This window comes from Azolla caroliniana, unplaced genomic scaffold (assembly GCF_043228905.1).
Source record: "Azolla caroliniana isolate FFs.n. ecotype wild unplaced genomic scaffold, voAzoCaro1.0.p SCAF_4, whole genome shotgun sequence".
NCBI classification, from domain to species: Eukaryota; Viridiplantae; Streptophyta; class Polypodiopsida; order Salviniales; family Salviniaceae; genus Azolla; species Azolla caroliniana.
In genome coordinates, this window is record NW_028230439.1 from 23,949,950 (window position 1) to 23,974,185 (window position 24,236).

The 24,236-nt window shown below is 42.2% G+C and overlaps 1 protein-coding gene and 1 long non-coding RNA gene across 2 annotated transcripts; one reads left to right on the forward strand and one right to left on the reverse strand.

Moving 5' to 3' along the window:
• LOC147865536 (uncharacterized) lies at positions 1-1,595 on the reverse strand. The gene is made up of 3 exons (XR_015529697.1): positions 1,522-1,595; positions 1,285-1,418; positions 1-1,070 (listed from the first exon to the last, which is right to left on the reverse strand). It is a non-coding gene; the product is annotated as an uncharacterized LOC147865536 (long non-coding RNA).
• A 5,156-nt stretch (positions 1,596-6,751) lies between these two features.
• On the forward strand, positions 6,752-13,757 carry LOC147865537 (sodium/hydrogen exchanger 1-like). The gene is made up of 14 exons (XM_087318370.1): positions 6,752-7,091; positions 9,393-9,511; positions 10,309-10,406; positions 10,557-10,616; positions 10,727-10,773; positions 10,859-11,053; positions 11,150-11,196; positions 11,379-11,445; positions 11,542-11,642; positions 11,736-11,837; positions 11,921-12,059; positions 12,850-12,912; positions 13,000-13,071; positions 13,301-13,757. The coding sequence occupies exons 1-14, from the start codon at positions 6,891-6,893 to the stop codon at positions 13,634-13,636; spliced, it is 1,647 nt and encodes a 548-aa protein (XP_087174496.1). The 5' UTR covers positions 6,752-6,890; the 3' UTR covers positions 13,637-13,757.
• The last annotated feature ends 10,479 nt before the right edge of the window (positions 13,758-24,236 follow it).

Here is a 24,236-nt window from a genome sequence, read left to right on the forward strand (position 1 = left end):
CTATATATTAATAAACCCATTCCAACACTCAATGATAATCGAGCTGCAGTGTTTATGGCCACACATTCAAGAAGTACAAAGTGTGCTAAGCATACTTTACTCAACCATCGGATACACATAAATTTACAAAATGTAGGGACATATTGGGCTTGAGCTCTCACAACATGCTTGAGCATCCTCCATGTGGGGGGATTGAAGTACCATTTGCGCCGTGGAGGATGTGTCACCTGCCTCACGTAGCTCCCACAATTAGGGGTTGCAATCTCACTTTCTACATCCTCTCCTTCCTAAATCATCACCTTCAACTACTTTTCTATCCCTTCTTTTGTAATTATCAGCAATCTTCTTAGCACACCCACGTGCAATGTGCCTCTTTTCTTGGCAATAATGACATACCAGTTGAGATGGATCCATTAGTCGAAAGGCACCTCCATTTCCTTCCCATCCTTTTTGCGAAGTTCTCTGAAATTTGTCATGCCAATTCTTAATATGATCATGTCTCTTACCTAGATGTAATCGGAGGGCATGTTCAGTGATAGAACCCTCTTTTTAGTGTAAACTTTGTTGTTGCTCCTCTTGTTCTAATACTGCCATAAGTTTGTCACTTTCTTGAACCACATCTGAACCATGCATTGAAAAAACCACAAGATGCCCGCCCATACGAACTAGGCAAGCTGTTAAGTAAAATATATGTTTCCTCATCCTTGGGAAGTGTATGGCCAATCACTTGACGTCGAGACACAATATTTCTAAGTTTTTGAGAATGTTCACAAACTTTATCTCTTGGCTTCATTTTTTTTGCTAGGAATTCTCTTTCGAGTCGGATGACGTTTGCTATTGTGCTTGATTCATTCAACTTCATCAATGTATCCCATGCCTCCTTAGATGTTTTGGTGTGTCTTTAGCTTGTCCAACCCCTAAGTTAGAGTCCAATGAGTGCATATGCCTTCTTCTTTGTTTTGGTGTAGGCTTCTATATCTTCTTTTTCTTTTGTCGGTGTCACTTCCTCCCCTTTCACTATGTATCTTGAAGAGTCCCTTATCATCCAGTAGTATCTCCATCCTCCATTTCTACAATGGGAAATTATCACCTCTGAACTTGTCAATAATACAATCTTTGAGGTTTGTCATCTCAAGCTTCAAATATTATGGATGCTATAAATAATGGGTTACTAATGGAGGGCTATAAGTGATGGATTACAAAATTTAGCAAATGGTGCTTCGATCTGGTTGTGCCATTTGAGATATATTTAGAGAGAGGAGCAAAGTTTATATATAAGCTTACCATAGAAAATCTGAACAAGAAGTCCATCACGTGTGACCCGCAGGGAAGTCTTTTTCTACATCTTCTTATCCGACTCCTTCCCAGAAAAGAAACGGTTGAAAAGAGGGACAATCAGTGGAAGCACTTGAGAAGTCCTGCAAAAAAGGAAAGAAACGGTCGACATCTCATTCATGATTATAAGAAAAAAGAAGAAGAAGAAGAAGCAGAAGAAGCTGATGATGAAGAAAACAGACGCACGTAACCCTAATTTGTTGCTTCGCTGAAGACTGAAGTCTTCTTCGTTGTGTTCTTTCTTCCCCTGTTTTCGTTTAGGTGTTCGAAATTCAAATTTTCGATAGAAATGGAATTCCTTCTCCATAAATTATACTCGAATGCATTGGGAAACATTCTTTTTCATACGAATGCGTATGTTATCAAAACATTCTTCTTTTTACACTTTTTACCTTCATTTTCTTACCTAATACATAATAAATAATAATGAATACAAAAAGTATGATAAATACCATACTTCGAGGGTGTTTAGCGTACGCGAATGGTTTAAAAGTTCGAGAATGCGAATGAACGTATGGTTCATACTATGCATAATATCATCAATGCGAAGCCACCAAGGATCGAACCTGCGACCTCTTGGCTCACCGAACTAAGCCTTGCCTTGATCAAACCAAAAAGAAGCTTAATAGGTGCCAAATTTGGAAAGTTGGCTAAAAACGAACTCTGCCCCCCCCCAAAGACAAGGAACAATAAGGACCTTCCCATGACTAAAAAAACATGTCTATCATAGCCAATCGATCCTATCATCAAAGCAAACCATAAACTCTATTATCAAACGCAAAGTAGCCCGAAGCTCTCGAGATCGCAGAGAACTCTTGAGAGAGTGCCCAACACATAGAGCAACGAAGAAACCTCGGTTCTAGGAACACATGTTTCCCTAGCGAGGAACTTGTATTGAGCAAGGCTCAAGGCAAAGAAATAGATTTGAAACCGAGAATTGAATCCATCTGTATGACAGCCTTTGTCGATAGAGTAATCACCGGATGGTACAAAATACACATGTCATCATAACAGGAGTGAAAACCCAAATTAGTAGCCAACACAACCATGACCGAATCATATACATTGTATTACAACTACATCATTATGGCTTTTCTTGTTAAAATTGTCTCGTTGATGACTAGTTTAATTTATTGCCACATCGTGGGATGTTTATTTATTTGAGTCATGAATGTATATCAATGGCCAACTGTATGTCTAGGCTTTGGAAACCCTTTCGCAAACATAACTAGTGCCTAGAAAACATTATAAATATCTCGATCAAAGACAACGCTCTCACTTTTTAAGTAAACAAGATACTTTATTGTAAGGTACATTTGCCAAATCATCAATGATTCTTTATTTAACTCCTATGAATAAGAATATTTCACTAAGCCAAACCTCTTTCAAGTTCTTAAGTTAAGTCCTCAACATATTTTACTAGGCTAGAGCAACTCTAGTAGTGATTATCTTCTTGAATGTGATCACAAAAATATCAATTCCTTTCCAATTGAATCAATCGTGAAGTAAAGTCTATTGAACTACTCAATGACTCAAGACACTACGATGAAACTTTCACCCTAATTGTCATAGTAAAACTTTCAATATCCTAATAAAAGGTTATTTCTTCCTTAGGCGTTCTTCATGAGAACCACCTCGAGCCTAGTTTGTGGGGATGTAACCATCATGATCTACACTTTTGTTTACAAGACGATCTAGAGTTGGCATCAATTGCTTTCAAGCTACTTATGTGCACACTAGGTACCAAACCAACTCTAATCCTGCTCCATGACTTAATCATACATGCAAAACAAAACTTTATATTTAACCATGAAGAGACTCCACCAATTTTGACATGCTCAATAGAAAAACAAAGAGACACAAACTCGATATAGCTTCCACTAGTCCACTTAATGCGATTACAAGTTACTAAGGATACAAAGAGCAACCCTTTTACTAAAATTTAGAGAAAGGACTAAGGAAAGAGAAACGCTTAAACTTTGACTTTAGAGACTTTTATCAAATGAGGAAGAACCCCTATGTCAAAAGTTTTATAAATTCACCTTTTTTGTTCTTCCTTTTTTAACTAAATTGCAAAGATGTATCTTTACACTTGTGAGGGTAGAAATATTTACAGATATTGCCTTTATACCCCATTACAATGTTAGGCTCTCTCACAATTGCCTTCTATAACGAGCTTTCATTGTGTCATGGACCATATTTATTGGATGTAGATGTCTGATGGATACTTAACAAGTTACACTATTACTGTTTTGTGGCCTCCGCCTTTCTAATTACAATATATTACTAGCTCATCTACATGATGATAGCATTATTGTAGAACCATGCCATAGAAACATTATTGATAACATAAAGCATAGTCCAAAGCAAATGATCATTGTCTTTGTGTCCAAAGTGGTTGGGTCATTGTGTGTTGTCTTGTGGACAAGCTTGAGATTGTGGCATAGGTCCAACATGCAAGGGTGTGCATGGATTTCATCATTGTCATTTTCGTTGAGCGAGTCACGAAGGGACTCGTAAATATGATCATCTACAAAGAAACTAATGAGGGAAGATAGTTGGTAAGAGGCAAAAACACAAGGCACAAGAAAGCAATTGGGCACGGAAGTAGGAGCTCTATGTGCCCAAAGGACCATGATTCATGATGGGTTGTATATTTACCAAAGCCAAATGAGATGCCTCACCTAATATTTACTTTTTTGCATGTGGAATCTTGACGCAAGCCTTTGACACTTCACAATAATGATTCCTTTTTGTTTGTGGAGAGGTTGTCTTGGTCTTTCCCAAGTGGTTAACTATCTAACATTTTACTTGTAAGGTTTAAGTTTTATCTTCCATTGTATGTAAATTGGTGGTAAACATTTAAATGCTTATAACTCGTTTCAAGTTTAAGTTGATGGGAATTGGTGTTAAATATAGTATTATGGAAAATTTCAAGTATATCCCTCATACATATTGGGGGTAATTCAAAAGTACCACAAATTGTTTGAGAACATCACTTAACATATTATCTTTTAGTTAACAAATATATATGATTTGCACTTGGTTAGAGAATTGCTTTGGTTTTTTATGCTATTTATTGCATTATTTTAGCTAATTATGCATGGGCCTTTCTAATGTTAACTATCGTGTTATTTCAATTATTTGTCGTGTTGTGCTTTATTGCTAATCATGTTGATGATGATGCTGGCCTTTTCCGATATTGGCCCAAACATGTGTTTTATGTTTGAATATAGCTTAGGTTTTACACAGCCATTTGTCCACAATTGTTTCCATACAGGATATACTTGATGTTTTCATAAGCTTCGATAGGCTAGACATTCAAAATAAAAGGAAAAGGAACTTGCAAGAACAAAAGTAATGCTTTGGCAAAAGTCTTTCACCGGCCAATTTAATGCGTGAAAAGGCATCACACATGATTGAAGAAATTTATGTACCCTTTGATGGATACAGAAAAGAAGAAGAAGAGGAAACATGACAACCCACACTAGAATGTTTCGACCATAGTACATGAAATTCATGTTCGTCTAGCATAACATTCGTTTTCCTACATTGGAAAACGAATGCGAATGTTTGAATTATTCAAACATTCTTGTGTTTTTTTTTGTTTTCCCCCCTTTTTTAGGTTTATTTACCTCATAATAAATAGTTAATCCAAAAGTATGGTATTTACCATCCTTTGAGGGTGTTTACTATACTCGAATGATTGAAGCATTCACGAATGCGAATGTACGTATGGTTCATAATATGGTTTTGACTATTTATTTTTATAGCTCAATATGTAAACAAGCATGCAAAATAACTATCCTTTGTTTTGATCTATGCTCGACTTTGTTTTTTCTCATCTCCCTTACACACAACACATTGAACACATGGATAAACATTATATATACATGTGTATGCAATGCAAGTGCATGTTGTGTTTTTGGAAGCCCATATATTGCGCAAATCAAGCTTTTTGGGTTTTCTACAATGGTGCCATACTTAGAACAAGAGAGATCATTCTAAAAAGCATTAATAGGGCATTTAGGGTTTATGTTCCAAGTACGTATGTTCCGACAAATGTGCCCCACCCCATGGTCATTCTAAGGAGCATTAACAAATTGACAATTCACATACATATATAATAAAGTGAAACTAAATATCTCGATACATTTTCCTTTCCTATTAGACTTGCATACCCTAAAGAACGTGGGAGGAGAATTGAATGCCATTTATTGCTTGTGTTTCATAATTCTAGTTTCAGCTTAGTTGTGGGACGTGGATCAAATGCTTCCCAATAAAATTGTATCTAGTTTTTAAGGTCTACCACCTTTTGAAACAAGGATAAGGAAGCAATTGGCCTTCAAAAGGGAAGGATTCGAAACCCATTGAATATCTGTGATGAACACTATTTTTAAGCATATACAACCCGATCTTTTTATGGGGATATCACGATAACAAATTACGTTAAACGAAAAGGGGTCAAAATGTTATTTGTAAAAGGTGGTTGATTGTCATAAAGTTTTAACCTTTACGAGAAAGGAGCGGATGACATAAGATAAGGATGAAATCACGAGAATGAGTTAAGTGAGGGTGTTAACAGTTATTGAAGAAGGGGGATACAAACATTTTCTATGTTAAGGGGAACGTCGAAGCAGTACACTAGTGATTAAAAACTCAGGTACTCCAAAAGCTATCGTAGCTGGTTAAGGAGCAAGTGCTCAACAATGGACTACACATTTATGTGAATGGTTACGAGCGAAGCGAGTTTAGTAAATTGCATGAAGCTCGATATGATGAGAAAGGAGAGTACCATCCGTCCATTCGTCCATCCGTTTGTCTGTCTGTCCATCCATCTGTCTGTCCGCCTGCCCGCCCGTCCATTTGCCCACCTACCCATCCATCCATCCATCCGTACCATCCGTTTAGGAGAGTACCATCCGTCCATCCGTTTGTCTGTCAGTCCATCCATCTATCCGTCCGCCTGCCCGCCCGTCCATTTGCCCACCTACCCATCCATCCATCCGTTCGTCCATCCATTTGTCCATCCATCCGCTCACTTGCCCGTCCATTCGTCCACCTACGTGTCCATCCGTCCGTCCATCCATCTGTCCGTCCGCCCGTCCATACATTCGCCTGCCCGCCTCCTAGGGTTAGGGGTTTCCGGTCCCGATAAGGTTTCCGAGGGGGCAGAGTGAATAAAAATAGAGGTCACATGGAGAAAACATAGGCACACGGATCGAATCCTGACAAAGCCATGATCCCATCGATTTCCTGTAAAAGAGCAAGTACCTCCTCCCTTTTTGGCTCTTCTGTTTACTGCTCGCTCGGCGCCACGATCTCTCCGTTCTTTTTTGTCTCAATCTCTAAAGCTTTTATAGATGTATATATATATATAGAGAGAGCTTGCTTTGGGGTGAGACTCTTTGTACCTTCTTCTTCTTCTTCTTCTTCTTCTTCTTCTTCTTCCTCTTCTTCTTCTTCTTCTATTGGAAGCTTTCATAGATGTAGACTCTAGAGCACAGAGTCCCCTCATACATAGGTGAGCAAGAAAACCTTATCAAAGAACAGAAATGGTTCCCAGTTTTCCAGCCCTTGTAAATGGCTCACAAGCGAGGGCTTCTCATTCTATCTCTGACCTCCTTGGTAACACCGATCAAAGCCTGGTCATCTCAATCACTCTTATGGTTAGCTTGCTCTGTTTGTGTATGATTATTGGTCATCTCCTTGAAGAGCACAAATGGATGAATGAATCCATAACCTCCCTCATCCTGGTATGCAATCTATCCTCGGTCGTTGAAAAGATTTCAAATGTATGTTAGGCAATGGATAATTTACTCTCGATCTCATGGATATGAGTAGACTGTTGTGAATAATCACTGTTTCACTCTAATTACACATTTAATACTACTATACAGTAGCTAAAATTTCATAAATTTAGCATACATTCTAGTCTCTTTAGCTAATTTGTAGGAGTACTAGTTGATTTCCTCCTATGACCTTCAAATTTTATCCTCTGCAATTATACATGATGTAGATAAGATAATCACACTAAACAGAAGAAATAGAGAAGACAAGATAGGGGACACAACTGAACTCTCCCAGAAGGAAGCCGAGGTATGTGATTAAGATTGTAAAATTGATACATTGAGAGGAGAGAAAAAGATCTCAACTAGAGATGGGCTATAATTAGAAACAGAGGACTGAGAATGATTAATGTCTGAAGGAGAAGAGATCTCTAATGTTCAAACAGATATGTGATGCTGATTGGTAGAGCTCGTATTTAAGTGGGTATGGCTTTTGATTATACAATTCTCTAGCATGGTTGTTTAGGTACCCATATTTAACGTTTAAATACGTATAGTACCTCATGATTTGTATAGTACATACTATACCTCAATGTTGTTCAGGCAAATATCATGTACATTTGTCCATATACGATATTTAACGTACATTTGAAAAAATAGGTATAATACGTATTCATAAAAAAATATAAGTAAAACCCCAACAAAAAGAAAAAGAAAAAAAAAGATTTTAGTGAAAAAGAAGAACATATGAGACGACAACAAAGAAGAAGAAGAGAGAAAAGAAGACAGAAACCTGTCCTGACTTTGAGTGTGATAATCAGAGAAGATAGAAGAAGAAGAAGAAGAAGGAGAGAGAAACCTATCCTGAATGTGATAATCGTAGATGATTCCTTAATCTATGAAGGCATAATCGTACATAATTACAATTTGAAGTAAAACATTATGATACACACTTACACTAATTTATAGAATAAGTGAATGTCAACATCCATATTATTACAAGCATAATACGTAAATTTTGTGTTCATCTAGCATAACATTCGTTCCTACGTTGGAAAATGAAATGCAAATGTTATTCAAACATTCTTGTGTTTTTTTCCCATTTTTTAAATAAAATTTTTTTTTCTTCCTTTTTTTTTAGGTTTATTTACCTCATAATAAATAGTAAATCCAAAAGTATGGAATTTATCATCCTTTGAGGGTGTTTACCATACTGAAATGATTGAAACATTCGCGAATGCGAATGCATGTATGATACGTATGGTTCATACTATGATTACAAGTATTTTAGGATGTGAAATGTTTGAATGTCTTATATGCATTTTAGGATGCAGAACTATATTATGCATCAAGAATTTGAAAATTATTTACCTTTTTAAAAAATATCTATGTTTACACAATTTTGTGATGCATAACATATTTTATAAGTATTTAACATATTAAAAAACATTGTTAACGTATTTTTAAATTGGGAGGTACTATACGAGTATTAATATGTTATATACGTATGGTATCCGTACCGTATCTAACGTACCTAACAACCTTGTTCTCTAGAAGGATTTATCTAGTTTGGCTAATGAGGCACACCCAAATATTCATAAGGCAGACTTTTTAAAAAACGATTGGAAAGAATTTACGTGTCATGATGCTACAAGCACCCCACCCACACTTATCATCAGGGACACACACAAGCAACTGAGATTAGTTGAAGATGTGTGGGTAAAGTTGTAAATTGTATTGCATTGGGGAAGATGATGATGGCATTATCTGAAGAGACACAATATGTGAGAAAAAGTCTTCAACAATCTCACACTCCCCAACATAATCATATTGTACTTCAATGTGCGTGGTGTGGGCATGAAGTATTGGATTCCATGCAATAGAAATAGAGCTGCAATTATCACAATGGAGAGTGGTGGATCTAGATTGTAGACGCAATACAAAGAATGAAATGTCATTGTTATCATAGTTTCTGCTTTTGGCTGGTTTAGGGGGTGGGATTTATACTATTTTACATTGCTTATCTGACCTCAAATCATTAATTTAACATTGCTATTCAAGCTAAAATATATGTTTTACCATAAGATTTAATTCCTTTGGATGTATTTTACTTAATGTTCTATCTATTTTCATTCATGGAGTTTATATGTAAACCAGGGAATACTATTACCATTATATTTTGTCTGACCTTCGACAATGCATTGCATTGTAATATAGGTACGACATAGTCTCTTTAGCTGGTTTATTTACTCTTTGTTTCTTGTATAGGGCCTATGTACAAGTGTCTTTGTGTTGATTATAACCCAAGGTACCAATTCTCTACTCCTTCGGTTTGATGAGGAGTTATTCTTTATCTACCTGCTACCGCCCATCATCTTCAATGCAGGGTATTTTCCATTTAATATTTTCACTCCTTTGTTTGGTAATTTTTGGTCCCACTTGGGTTGTGAATTGATAATGTGTAAACAAAGCTTGTACTGGATAATGTGTTAAGGTGACATACCTTTATCTATGCATATCCTTAGTACTTACCATGACATATCGACGAGAGATTCACTAACAAGTTACAACATTAATTGCGTGTTAAGCACATACACTTCCATAGATCCAATATTATAACTCAATGTAGAACAGTATGTGGCTTACTTGACCTAAAATCTTGACCTTAGCACAAGTGGGCAAAACTGTATGATTCTACTCAATTCAAAGAATTAGAAGTTAAGAACAATAGGCAGGTAGGCCAAAAAGAGAAAGATCGAGAACTGTGCTAATTTTACTACTCAAAATTCAAATGTATTTGCATAGGATGTCTTGTTACTTTGAGAATGGCTCTGACAATGTCCATTCATCCCTCTAGAACGATACATATGCTTGTATGGAATGCCTGCCAGCTTCACTACCATCGACCCACTCTGATCCACAATGAGAATCTTCTAGTTTTCTCAACTGCCACTGAAACGGATCTGATTATTACAATCGATTGATTCTATCACTACAATCAACGACTTCTGTAGGCCTTTATCTGCCACTCTGAAGCAAAGGTCCTCAAATCCAGAATTTGTCTCATTGTTGTCAGTTTTATCTGTTGAAATGTTAATTTATATCTCTTGTCAAGAAGTTTCTAAGGTTGCATTAAATTTACTGGGAATTTGGAAGGTTCTTAAATCCAAAGATTCTCATACAGGTTCCAGGTAAAGAAGAAACAGTTTTTTGCAAACTTTGTAGCGATAGTGCTATTCGGAGTTATAGGGGTCTTCGTTTCTTTTGTAATTATTGGGGGAGGTATATAAACCCATGTTCTTAAACTCTATTAATGGGATTGTCATATGATGACCTAGCATATGTTGTCACTTATCTCATTTCTCTTGATATCCATTATTTTTAGTGATCAACTTGACACGCTAAGATGGTATATATGAATTCCTTGCACAGGTTGTAGTCTGATGTTTCCACTTGTGGGTTTTGAGGGTTTGGAACTCCGAGATTATATGGGTGAGAAGAAAGTGTTGTATATTTGGCTAATTATCTTTACCATGTGTACCATAATCTCACTAATGTTGAATCATTGGTCACTTCTTTGTTTTTGCCTTTCATGGCAATAGCTCTTGGGGTAATATTCTCTGCTACAGATTCAGTGTGCACTTTACAGGTAAAAAAACACCTTAACTATTCATTAACCTCATCAGCTTGTTTTGATTGCATTTGCAATTTGTAATAATGTTTTCTACATTCAGGTTCTTCATCCAGATGAGACACCCCTGCTTTACAGTCTTGTATTTGGTGAAGGTGTTGTTAATGATGCAACATCTATTGTGCTATTTCGAGCTGTTGAAAGTATCGACTTGACACAGATTAATGTTTTTACTATCCTCCAAGTTCTGGGGGAGTTCATATATCTCTATTTTTCTAGCACAGTGATGGGAATTGTTGTAAGTAAATTTGCAGAGTGATGATTTTTTGTTACTTCATTCTTTCAAATTAAGGAAAATCGATGCTTTACTAAATAAGGAGGTTCTTTTATGCAGGTTGGACTTGCGAGTGCTTACATAATAAAAAAACTATATTTTGGAAGGTAATTGCTTTTGCCAAGTGGTTTGCATTTGCATGATATGGGAGGCAGATCATGTTCAATTCAAACTGTGGATGTGATTTTGGAACTCGGACAAATCATTATATTGTCATAGGATTAATGATTTTTACTTTAAATAGTTTTACAGTCATTTTATTTTCGTAGTTGCTCCATGTACTCAACAGGCATTCAACTGATCGGGAGATTGCAATAATGATCTTGATGGCCTACTTCTCCTACATGATTGCCGAGGTAAATGTGCTATGATAAGTCAAAATATTCCCATTTCCAAAGATCTAGTCGATGGGTTTTTACATATAATGGCTATTAAGCATACCATTATTGCAGCTTCTTTACCTGAGTGGGATTCTTACGGTCTTTTTCTGTGGAATTTTTATGTCTCATTATACATGGCATAATGTGACTGAAAGCTCAAAGATAACAACAAGGTTGGTACCAACATAAATCCTTAACAGTCATTGTTTGATGAAACTGAGCCTAAAAATTTAAAGTATTTGTGATTTGCTTGGTGGCTACTACAGGCATACATTTGCAACTCTGTCGTTCATTGCTGAGACCTTCATATTTCTTTATGTTGGAATGGATGCTCTCGATAAAGACAAATGGAAAAGAACAGATATAAGGCAATGAATCGTTATATGAATGAAAAACAATATGTATATTGAAAACATGTCTGGACACTGAGAATGTTTTATATCCAATGTAGTGCTGCCACATCGGCTGGTCTCTCTGCCATTCTGATGTTAACAACATTGCTGGGGAGAGCAGTTTTTGTTTTTCCACTATCTGCCTTGTCAAATCTATTAGGGAGAGGTTCACGTACGAAGATAAGTGGCCGTCACCAGGTAAATTTTGATCATATAGGGTTATCTCTATTTGGTGTACAAGTGCAATGAAAGCAGTTACCTTGAAACAATGAAAAATAGCAAGGAAAGTTAACCGTCAGAAACCAGAAGTTGCAAGGATGAAAGTAACCTACTGAGATAGATAGATAGCTAGATATCTTTTTAACATCCTCAGGAGATGAATTGTGATCAATGGGGCAGGGCCTAGCCCATGGTAAGGGTGACCTTGTGTTCTCTCAATTTTATGACTTTGATGCTATGGTGTAAACCACCAAGACAATGATCAGAGAGAGAAAGCCCATATGGTTGTAGCTCAATTAGTAAGGTTGTCCAACAGAGACCAGTGCATTTCAACCTCTGCATTTTGCAGTGGCATCTAGTAAAGTAGTGCATTATTGAGATTTTGAACACAGCTTAGTAAGAACTTGGGATACCACTAGGGTACAGCCCTGAATGACAAAGAAGAAGAAGAAAGAGAGCCATTTGAGCCAAATGGCTGTCTCGACTTCTCGGAGGCTGTGAGGTCATTAGTTTGATACACTGATGTCACATGTAATTTAGGAAAAATGATATATGGCGTAACAAAGGCATGTAAAAGTAAGGATTTGAATCCATGACTTTATGTTAGATATACTGGTGTGGCATTTAGGATTTATGGGGTAACAAAGATGTGTGAGAGTAAGGATTTGAACTCATGGCTTTGTGCTGATAACCTAATAGTTTACCATTATGGTAAGGATTATAATAGTTAATTATCTTGAAGAGAGAATGCTAATAAGAATGTTTACAGCTAATTATCTGGTGGGCTGGTCTCATGCGAGGGGCTGTGTCGATTGCTTTGGCATACAACAAGGTTTACTTCTCAAATAATTCCTTTTAATGGAAACACAAACATGTTTTAATGGCAATTTTATTTGGGATGTTTGTTTGGCTTTTGCAGTTCTCAGCCATAAGCTCAGTCAATGCAGCGATGCTCACGAGCACTGTAATTGTTGTCCTGTTCAGTACAGTGGTAGGTTAGGACTCTGTATTTAGTGTGTTTGTGCCTATATGCATACACTTATATTAAGCCGTAGGTGATTTTCTTGTGTATGATGTTCTATTTGTTCCAAAGACATGAATTATTGATCTATGATTGAATGTCTCATTTAACTTCCACATTCCTCCCTTTATGTATGAATATGAAAGGCTTCAAGATATTTTATTTCCTTCTAATTTTTGCTTTGTATTACTTTATGTAGGTCTTTGGACTTCTAACTAAACCCTTAGTGCAATGGATTCTTCCCCACCATGTTAGAAGTGAACATTCTGACTCGATGAGTCCAAAGGACTCGTTTAGCTCTGACATTCAATCGCCTCTGCTCAGGCATGAAGACTCGGAGCCGGAGATTTCCATGAGAAGTAGTTTACAAAGGCTATTGAGAACTACGAGATCCTCTACGATTCACAACTTTTGGAGGAAGTTTGATGACTCTTATATGCGCCCGATGTTCGGAGGTAGGGGGTTTGTTCCACATCTGCCTCGTGTCGTGACGGTAGACACCTTAATTGAATCTCAAGTGATGGAGAGGTCTTGATGTTTCTTTGCTATGTACAGAAAGTCAATTCTTTCATTTGTTCAATTTCTTGGGTTCAGTTTTGAACTTACCCTAACCCCTAAACCTTTGGTATTCTATCAAGATTTGTTATTATAAACCATATTGTTTTGTTCAGTTTGAACTCTGCGCTCAAAACTCAAAAACCATAACCAAAAACCCAAAACCAGCGTCCAACCCAAAACCTAGGTATTGTATCAAATATTGTAATTGTGATACAGTACAATACCTATTCTAGAAATAGTCAATCATGCCTTTATGTTGAATATTCTGTTTTGTGGTTGGCCTTATGGCAACTCTCCCTTAGAATTAATTCATTGTTCATTTGTTTGGCTTGATGAAGCCTTTTATGTATATTTCTTATCTAATTTGTTACAAATAAAAATACACTCTTTCGCCTCTAGGAGAAGGTAAAAAATCTCTCAAGGTATCCATTCCATGGAAGATCCTAGCAACCATTTCCTTAAAGAGGATGTGTGAGAGTGGATGAAAATTGGCTTTATGATGATTGATCTACATGGCAGTGATGGAATGTAGAGATTCAACACATGACCAGATGGATGTACCTCGGTTGCTAAGATTGTTCAGTGGGAACCAGAAGGTTGTGTGTCCAACTGCCTGCATTCTGCATTGAAATCTAATACATCAGAACAATTAACCAGATCAGAACCCAGGTTCATAGGTTAAAGAAAACATAATGTAAACCTCAAGTTTTTTATTTTATTTAAAAACTATCATTATACACTAGAGTAATCACCGTTGTCATGTGTGCTACTCGAGCGGGACCACAGGGGGTCTTGGACGAGGGAATCAGAAGGGGCTTGACCTTCAACCTTTTAGCTCGTCGACCTTACACTTGTTGACTCTTTCACTCGTTGACCTTTCACCTACTTGAGCGGGACCATGGGGATCTTGGACCAGGGAGTTAGAAGGGCTTGACCTTCGAGCTTTTAGCTCGTTGACCTTTCACTTGTTGACTCTTTCGCTCTTCGACTTTTCACTTTTGGTGACCTTTCACTCATCGACTTTTCAGCTTGTTGACTTTTCACTTGTCGACTTTTCAGTTTGTTGACTTTTCATTCTTGTCAACCTTTCACTCGTCGACCTTTCTTTTGTTGACTTTTCAGCTTGTCGATTTTTGAACTCGACTTTTCACTTGTTGGCTCTTCAGCTCATCGACCTTTCACTTGTCGATTTTTCACTCATGTCAGCCTTTCACTTGTTGACTTTTCAACTCGCCGACTTTTCACTCTTGTCAACCTTTCTCTTGCCAATTGAAGGATTTGATATGAACATCGACGCGCTAAGCGTGTCGGCTCAATGAAAGACTAGCACAAGTACGAGATGAGATCAACTCATGACAAACGATTAAGCACTAGATCAAGCACACAAGTTGTACAAGAACTACAAAGAGATTACACCGGGGAGTCCCTTAACATATATTAGGGCTTACTTGTTACAAAATATGATAACAACAATGAAATGGAATACAACGGAGGTAACCTTGAGCTAATCTCTAACGTAAGTGGGAGAAAGAAGAGAGAGGGAAAGAAAGAAAACTCTAGTGAGTGCGAGTTTAGAGAGTTGTTGAGACCATGGCTACGTTGCCTTGAATCGGAGTAGCTCTCGTGCCACTATATCCTCCCCTTCCAACCACTGGTACGCTTGTCGACCCTTCTGCTTTCCTTCACTTGATTGCTGACACTCTAACCCCCAAAGAGTCTAAATGGAGATGCCCCCGAAGAAGAAGAAAAAAGAATTTGCCTTAAGCACCCAAAACCCAAAACACCAAAAGAGCTTTTAACCTCTCCAAAACGCCCAACAACCCTCCAAAAAAAATGACAAACCCCTAAACTGAACTCCCCCTTCACCTTTTATAGGAGAAAGCTTCCTCATTTTCATTAAATGCATTTATTCCTCCCCCCTTTCAAAAAAGAGGAACGGAATAAAGCCTCCTTAATCCACGTTGCATCGTCAAAGATTCAAAATCTACACCCATAGTACTTAGCGAAAATCATATAATTATTCACATAACTATATGTGCATAGTCTGTCCCCCTTTTTCTCTTCACATGTTGCACATTCTCTCTCTTACTTTTTCTCCAGCTCACACTCCCTTCTTTTGCCCTCATTCACCTGCGTTTCTTATTGTCAGCACGCCACATCACGACACCGCAAATGCAACTCGATCATATCCTTGCAAGTTGTTATTGGAGGCATGTGCCAATATTGGAGAAATTCATAGCCTACGATTTTTGCCCTACAACTTGATGAATACATCTTGTTGAGAGACAAGCTCAACATTTGTGCGTAATCCGATGTGTAAAACCGGTACGCAGACCGGTGTGTAGGAAGGCCGTATCGGTGCGTAGACCGAAAGGCCGTTAGAAAGATATTCCTCGTAAGGAATAGTTTTGGGAGTAAGAGTCGAGGCTCATTTATAAGCAGTCAAGTACTGTCAGTACTTGTGTCAGCCCATTGTCAGGGCTTGTATAAAAGTGCTCATTGAGCACATCCTATGTACAGATTGAGTATTATCGTTTTGAATTAAGCTCTTGTGCTTACTCTCTCTCTGTCTCTCCCGTGCATACTGTGCAAACCTAAGCTTTCCATTAAACCTGCGTTTTCTGTTGTTCTGATTTCCTATATTGCTTCCGCACACCATTCTTTTCATGGTATTAGAGCGCGAGGGTTGAGAACCTCTGCAACCGACTTTGCGTGAAGAAAAAAAAAACCAACGAAGAAGAACAAGAAAACCGATGGAAAGAGGTATGGCTAGCTCGCTTCCAACGGAGAAGCTCGACAGAACCAACTACGCATCTTGGTCCTACAAGATGCACCAGTACCTGCTCGGATACGGTTATTGGAGCTATGTCAATGGAGCAAATGACACAGCACCCGATTCGACACACAAAGACTTCCCGGTGTGGGAACAATCGGCGAGCAGAGTGCTATACTGTTTCGCGTCTTGTGTGGGTGAACAACTATTAAGCTACGTTCGGGATGCAAAAACGCCGAAGGGTGCATGGGAAAATCTGAAGAAGATCTTCGCCGCAAGCACCACAACCAGGAAGCTTCAGCTTCGACAGGAGTTGAGTAACCTACGAGAACGCGATTTGTTGGTGGCTGACTATACCTCGAGGATTAAGAACATATGCGACTCCTTAGCTTCCATCGATGTGAACATCGAGGAAAGCGAGATGGTCCAAGTCTGTCTCGGGGGTTTGGCGTTGAAGTTCGGGGCGTTCCGAATTGCTGTGTGTACCCGGGAGAATACGCCGTCCTTTTTTGACTTACAGTCGATGCTCATGGTAGAGGAGAACCACGCGGGTGCGTCAACAAGCATGCACACCGACAACAAGATGTTGTACACGGAGGGAGATAGGCCCCATGGTCGTGGCGAACGAGGCGGCCGGCGGGATCAAGGAAGAAGGCACCGAAGTGATGCCGACAACAATTCCAGACCTTCCGGAAACAGGGGGAGTTGAGGCGACGAGAACCGGCAAGGGAAATCTGTTGTGGAATGCTGGTACTGTGGCAAGAAAGGCCACAAGGAGAGCGAGTGCTGGAAAAAACGCGCTGATTCGGAGAGAACTGGGTCCGTAACATGCTCCGGACAGACCGAGAGAGGAAATCGACAACGATCACACTACGCCGAAGGATTCGGAGAACCCGGAAAAGGGTTGGTCTTCGTGACGAGATACGAAGCAAACTCAATGAAGCAGACCACCCCGAAATTGGACGAGGTGTGGTACGTTGACTCCGGCACGTCAAATCACATTACGAGCCATAAGGAGTGGTTCTCGTACCTAGAAAAACTGATGCAACCGGGAGTAGTCGCAACCAGAGACGACACTCCGCATCCGATCGTGAATGTCGGAGAAGTTCCCCTAAGACATGTCGGGCAGAAAGGGAAACTCATGAACGTGCCACACGTTCCGACAATAACGAAGAACTTGGTGTCGGTCGGATAGATCGTCGACCAAGGGATGGAGGTCCAGTTTACTCACCTCAGGTGCTTCATTGAGGAAGAAGACCGTATTATTGCGCAAGGGCGCAGAGATGGGAGGATGTTTATCCTTGACTCTACTGACGGTGGCACCGCAATGTTCGCGAAGGGACAAAAAGTCGAGTCGGACATCGACTTATGGCACAAGCGGATAGGCCACGTCAACTACCAACAGCTTCAAGACCTGCAATCGAAACAAGTGGTGTTTGGATTGCCGAAATTTAGTGGCCGGAAGGCACAAATTTGTGAAGCCTGCCAGCTTGGGAAGCAACACCGACTTCCTTTCCCCAATGAGCGTAACCGGAGCTGGAACAAGCTCGACTTGATACACTCTGATGTGTGGGGGCCGACACAAAATGTTAGTCTTGGTGGGAGCCGATATTTTGTATCCTTCATCGACGACTACACGCGGCACACGTGGATCTACCTCATTGATAGGAAAAGCGAAGTCTTCGACTGTTTCCGGGACCTCAAAGGGTTCGTGGAAACGGAAACAGGAAGAAGGATCAAGTGCCTGCGGTCAGATGGCGGAAAAGAATACTTTTCCGGTCAGTTCACCTGCTTATCTACAACAAATGGGAATTCGGCACGAATTCAGTTGTAGATACCGCCAGAGCAAAACAGCGTGGCCGAGAGAAAAAATCGGTCGGTTGTGGAAGCGGCACGGGAAATGCTGGAGGAGAAGAGCTTGCCCAAGTTCTACTGGGTTGAGGCGGTAAGGACCGCGGTATACATCCAGAACCGGATCGGAGAAAAAGTGTCGGCGCATGAGCTTTACTTCGGAACGAAGCCGAACTTGCGACACCTACGAGTTTTCGGTAGCATTGCGTATGTGCATATGCCGAAGGAGAAAAGGAGGAAGTTGGACGCAAAAGCTGAGAAGTGTATCTTGGTCGGCTATTTGGACAAGCAGAAGGGTTATAAGTGCTATAACCCGTGTACCAAACAAGCGCGCGTGAGCCGCAACGTTGTGTTTGATGAGTCCGCGTCCTGGTACTTGCCTCCGACTCCGGACCTCACCTCCAATCTGAGTTCTGACAATGAGGACAGCGAGGCCAAGGTGCCTTCGGCTCAGCCTGAAACCGGGACCCCCGAAGCGAGTCCGATTTCGTTTCGGTTAAGTGGACCGAATGGACGACTGAGTCGGTACGACCAGTCCGATGAAGAGCCGGGGAGTAGTGAAGACTCGGTCGTGCATTCCCCGCATAGGAAGCCGAGGAGATGGCTTACGCGCAAAGAGAAAGGGAAGAAGAAGATGTCGGATTCCAGCACGGATAGGAACGAATCAGACCGATGCAAGTTCGACTCCGAGGGAAGCGGCGACGGGCCTTTAGGAGCGAAGTCCGCGTCGGCCGAGAAGACCTTGACATCGGCTAATGACCGATTACGCCGATCTACCCGCCAAAAGAACCCAGTTGTGCGGTTCGGATACAACGAGTACATGGCGCATCATTATGCCTACATAACCCGAGTAGTGGAAGTGCGTGAGCCGGAGAGCTACGCAGAAGCGGCGAAGGACGCGAATTGGCGCGCTGCGATGGAGGAAGAGATGCACGCATTAGCGGAAAACAGGACCTGGGACCTGGTTGACACACCGAAGGATGTGAAGCCGATCGGATGTAGGTGGGTGTACAAGGTCAAGTACAACACCGACGGCTCGGTCAACCGATAGAAGGCCCGATTAGTGGCAAAAGGCTACGTGTAGAAACACGACATCGACTACGATGAGACGTTCGCGCCGATCGCGAAGATGACGACCGTCCGTGTTTTGCTCGCGGTAGCCGCGGCCAAGGGGTGGCACTCACATCAGATGGATGTAAAGAATGCGTTCCTACAAGGTGACCTTGAGGACCAAGTCTACATGGTACAACCCTCCGGATTTCACTCCGGAACGAACACGTCGGTAGTGTGCCGATTGAAGAAGTCCCTTTACGGACTGAAGCAAGCCCCGCGTGCCTGGAATGCGAAGATCACGCATCGGCTCCGTCGGATGGGCTTTGCAATGTCAAAATCAAACTCCTCGTTGTTCATTCGGAAAGGTCGACTCGGGCCGGTCAGTATTTTACTCTATGTTGATGACTTGGTCATCACCGACGCCGACCTAGGTGAAATCAACCGCGTGAAGCTCCAGCTTGCGGCATCATTCGACATGAAGGATCTAGGGGACCTTCATTACTTCCTCGGGATCGAAGTGATCCGCACCCCCGAAGGCATACTGATCAGCCAACGTCATTATGCGCTGAATATGCTCTTCAAATTCAGGATGGCAGACTGTAAGTCCGTGTCGACTCCTCTGGATAGAACTGTCAAGCTTCGCCCCAATTCCGGCAAGGTTTGCGATCCGACAAGGTTCTGACAAATTGTCGGAAGCCTTATCTACTTGACAATCACCCGACCCGATCTCAGTTATCTGGTCGGGTGGATCAGTCAGTTTATGGCGTGACCTACCGAGGAGCACCTTCAGTGTGCGCAACGCGTACTGCGGTACGTAAGCGGCACTAAGGACCGGGGACTGCTATATCGGACCGATACAGCCCCGCAGTTGGTCGGCTACACCGATGCCAACTGGGCCGGCAATGTCGCTGATCGCTGATCCACGTCCGGATACGCGTTCTCTCTTGGGAGTGCCGCAATCGCGTGGAGTAGCAAGAAGCAACCGACAGTTGCACTGTCGAGCACCGAAGCTGAGTACCGAGGAGTGGCTATCGCGATATGCGAAGACATATGGTTGAAGCGGCTACTTAAGGATCTGCAGGTGGAGGTGTCTGATCCGACGACGATCTACTGCGACAACCTCAGTAGCATCCAACTCGCGAAGAACCCCGTCTTCCACGCACGGACCAAACACATTGAGGTGCACTACCATTTTGTCCGTGAGTGTGTCCTTTCTGGTGAAGTCGAACTTCAGTATGTTCCGACAGATCGGCAGACCGCCGACATCTTCACCAAGCCTCTTGGTCTGGACAAGTTGTGGCAATTCTCGGTTGCTCTTGGGTTGCGTCACCTCGACGTGTCGAACTTGAGGGGGAGAAACGTCCCAAATGACCACGAAAGGGAGCAGGAAAGGAGCGGAAAAGACCGTGGTGCCGAGTTGGATGACGAATTCGACCTCGGATCGGCTGAAGAAGCCGAGTGCGGATCCGCGGAAGAGTCTGAAAGCGGACATAAGGGGAGTAGCCGAAAGAAAATGCCGGAGCCAACCAGGCATGGGCGAGATGACACCGTCAAGGGCGAGAAAACCGAAGACGAGTTGGAGACAGCCAACTCGGACGAGAGCGAAAACCGATCGGAGGTAGCCGAGTCGGTTTGGATGTTTGATTCAGGTACACTGAATCAACCGAGGACCAAGCGGAAAAGAAGGCAGCAGGAGAAGCGCCAACACTGCATCAGCAAGGGAGTTGTGAAGGGCCATGGGAACAGACAAGCCGACCAGAAGGGTCGAAGCGCGCGGAGTCAAACAAGCCAAGGAGCGCGAGCGATGCATGGAGCCAGGAGAAGCTGGAGCGTAGGTCCGGTAGAGCAAGTGGAACCTCAAGTTGAGCTTGAGGGGGAGTGTTGAGAGACAAGCTCAACATTTGTGCGTAATCTGATGTGTAAAACCGGTACGCAATGTTGGAAGCGAGGTCGTCAGTGCGGAAGATCAAGTAGCATTCGAGTCTTGCTGAATACCTGCGTATGACAGTTTCTATGTCGTTGCACAGAGAGAGAGAGAGAGAGAGAGAGAGAGAGAGAGAGGCACAAAAGAGTTTCTTATTTCACAAAGCAATAATACAACAACCAACCTTACAAATAGGTTACAAGGTCACTATATATAGTGACCGACTTAGGGCAACTACCCTTTATGCTAATTACATAAATGGCCAGAACAGGATAGTGTGAATACGTCCATTATACATATGTATTCGACACTCCCCCGCAATGGGCGTATACATGGGTTATCTAAGATTACAGGTATAGACTTAGGTTCTCGGACATATCAGCTTTGTTCGAGTCGGCAGGGTCCGAAGGCAGAAGACCGAACTGGTCGGGTTGGAACAGTTGAAGCCGATCATTAAGGAACTGATGTCGGTTGTCGGGAACCATCCTGCTCTGTGTCCGGCTCTAACCGGACTGGTTTGTCGTTACGCCCATCTGATGCCGAAGAGACCGAAAACGGTCTGCCGAAAGACACTTGGTCATTCCATCTGCGACATTGTCGGTTGTGGATATTTTCTCTAGACCGATTTTTCCTGAAATGATGCAGTCCCGAACGAAGTGATATCGAACGTCGATATGTTTGGAGGCGTTGTGGTGAACCGGATTTTTCGACAAGGCAACAGCACCTTGACTGTCGCTGTAGACAACTGGAGCCGAGTCATGGTCGACTTGTCGAAACGTGTGCGCCAGCCGACCGAGCCACAAAGCTTCTTTTGCTGCGTCGGACGCAGCTACATATTCTGCTTCGGTCGTTGAGGTCGCTGTGCACTCCTGAAGTTTCGACTTCCACGAGATTGCTCCATTGCCGAATTTGAAGCAGTATCCGGTTGTTGATTTCCGACTGTCTATACAGCCGGCGAAGTCCGAGTCGGTGTAACCGACTACGCCTGAGGTTCGGTTCGGACCGAAAAGAATGCCATGGTCTTTTGTGCCAGCCAGATATCTGAACACATGCTTGACTGCGTTCCAATGCGATCGGCCAGGATTGTGCATAAATCTGCTGACGACTCCTACGGCATGAGAAATATCAGGCCGTGTCGCGACCATGAGGTACATAAGGGAGCCGACTGCCGGTGCATACGGTACCGACTTCATATCTTCCCCCTCCGGACCGGATGTCGGGCAGTCTCGCTGAGAGAGCCGAAGATTCATAGGGAGCGGGGTTGAAGCAGATTTGGCTGATTGCATGTTGAAGCGTTCTAAGACACGTCGGATATAGTCGGTCTGAGACAGAAAAAGATGTTGTTTATCGCGATGCCGACTAATCTTCATGCCGAGTATGTGTCGTGCCGGACCGAGGTCCTTCATGGCAAACTTCAACCGCAGTTGCCGAATGAGATCGGCAAGTTCGCCCGTGTGGCGTCCAGAAATTAGCATGTCGTCCACGTAAATGATGAGAAAGATGGGTGATCCATCTTGAGCTGTGTTGGTGAAGAGACAATGGTCCTCATCGCTTTTTGAGAAGCCGATCGATTGGATGAAGTCGTCGAACTTCTTGTACCATTGTCGTGGTGCCTGTTTGAGGCCGTATAGACTCTTCCTGAGTCGGCAGACTAGATGTTCTTGACCGGTGGCCACGAAGCCTTTTGGCTGCTCCATATAAATTTCCTCCTCAAGATCACCATGGAGGAAGGCTGTTTTGACATCTAGCTGAATCATCTCCAAGTTGTCGGCTGCCACTACGCCGAGTAGGAAACGAAGGGTTGTCATTTTCACCACTGGTGAAAAAATCTCGTCGAAGTCGACGCCGTATTCTTGTCGGAAGCCCTTCGCAACTAGTCTGGCCTTGTACTTTGGGGTGGTCGAATCAGACGTCTCTTTTAGTCGATAAACCCACTTGCAAGGAAGAGCACGTCGGTTCCTAGGTAATTCGACCAGATCCCAAGTCTTGTTTACCCGTATGGAGTGCATTTCCGACTCCATCGCCAGATGCCAGGTGGCGGAATCGACAGATGTCGATGCTTCTTCGTAAGACGTCGGTTCGCCGACGTCGGTGAAGAAAACTCCAGGAGAATACCTCTCCGGAGGTTGCGACAGTCTCTCGGATCGGCGAGGTATGATTGGACTGGTCGCATCGGGTATCGAGGTCGGATGGTCCGAAAGCGGATTGTTCTGCTGTGCCGAGTCGGAGTTGTCCGAGTCGGTAGTGTAAGGTTCAGCTACCCGTGAAGCTGACCGTGTGTTGAGAGCGGGGCCTTCTTGAAGGGTCGGCACATCGGAAAACGTTACCCTTCGGACTTCGATCGGTTTTTCGACTGATGGATTCATAGCCGACTCGTTGAACACAACGTCCGAACTTCGAACGATTTGCCTGCGTTCGGGGTCCCAGAGTCGGTATCCCATTTCGCCGTCGGATCCGTATCCAAGGAAAATGCATTTCCTGGACCGAGGTGCAAGTTTTCGGCGATCATCTTTCAGAATAAGGGCGTACGCCTCGCATCCGAAGATCCTCAGCTTGTCGTAATTCGGCTTACTGCCGATCCATAGTTCCTGAGGAATTTGAAGTCCTAGAGGTCTACTTGGCGACATATTGATTATGTGTACTGCCGTGAGTAGAGCCTCTGCCCAGAAGCCATCCGACAGTCCGGAGTGTTGGAGCATGGAAACTATCCGTTCTTGGATTGTCCGATTCATGCGTTCGGCAATCCCGTTTTGCTCCGGACTGTGTGGTGTCGTAAATTCACGTCGGATGCCGCGTTGTCGGCAGAATTTGACGAATTCTTCTGATTTGAACTCTCCCCCATTGTCGGTCCGAAAGCATTTCAGTTTTCGGTCGGTTTGATTTTCTACCATAGCGAGCCAATCGGAGAAGATCGAGAAGACCCGATCTTTGGTGCGAATTGGATAAGCCCACACCTTTCGAGTCGAATTGTCAATA

What these genes read in the sequence shown, in the direction of transcription:
- LOC147865537 (XM_087318370.1), top strand. Translation starts at nt 6,891, where the DNA reads ATGGTTCCCAGTTTTCCAGCCCTTGTAAATGGCTCACAAGCGAGGGCT. An exon ending in ATTCAGTGTGCACTTTACAG is followed by an intron (nt 10,774 to 10,858) that starts GTAAAAAAACAC and finishes TTCTACATTCAG; the next exon opens with GTTCTTCATCCAGATGAGAC. An exon ending in GCACAGTGATGGGAATTGTT is followed by an intron (nt 11,054 to 11,149) that starts GTAAGTAAATTT and finishes TCTTTTATGCAG; the next exon opens with GTTGGACTTGCGAGTGCTTA.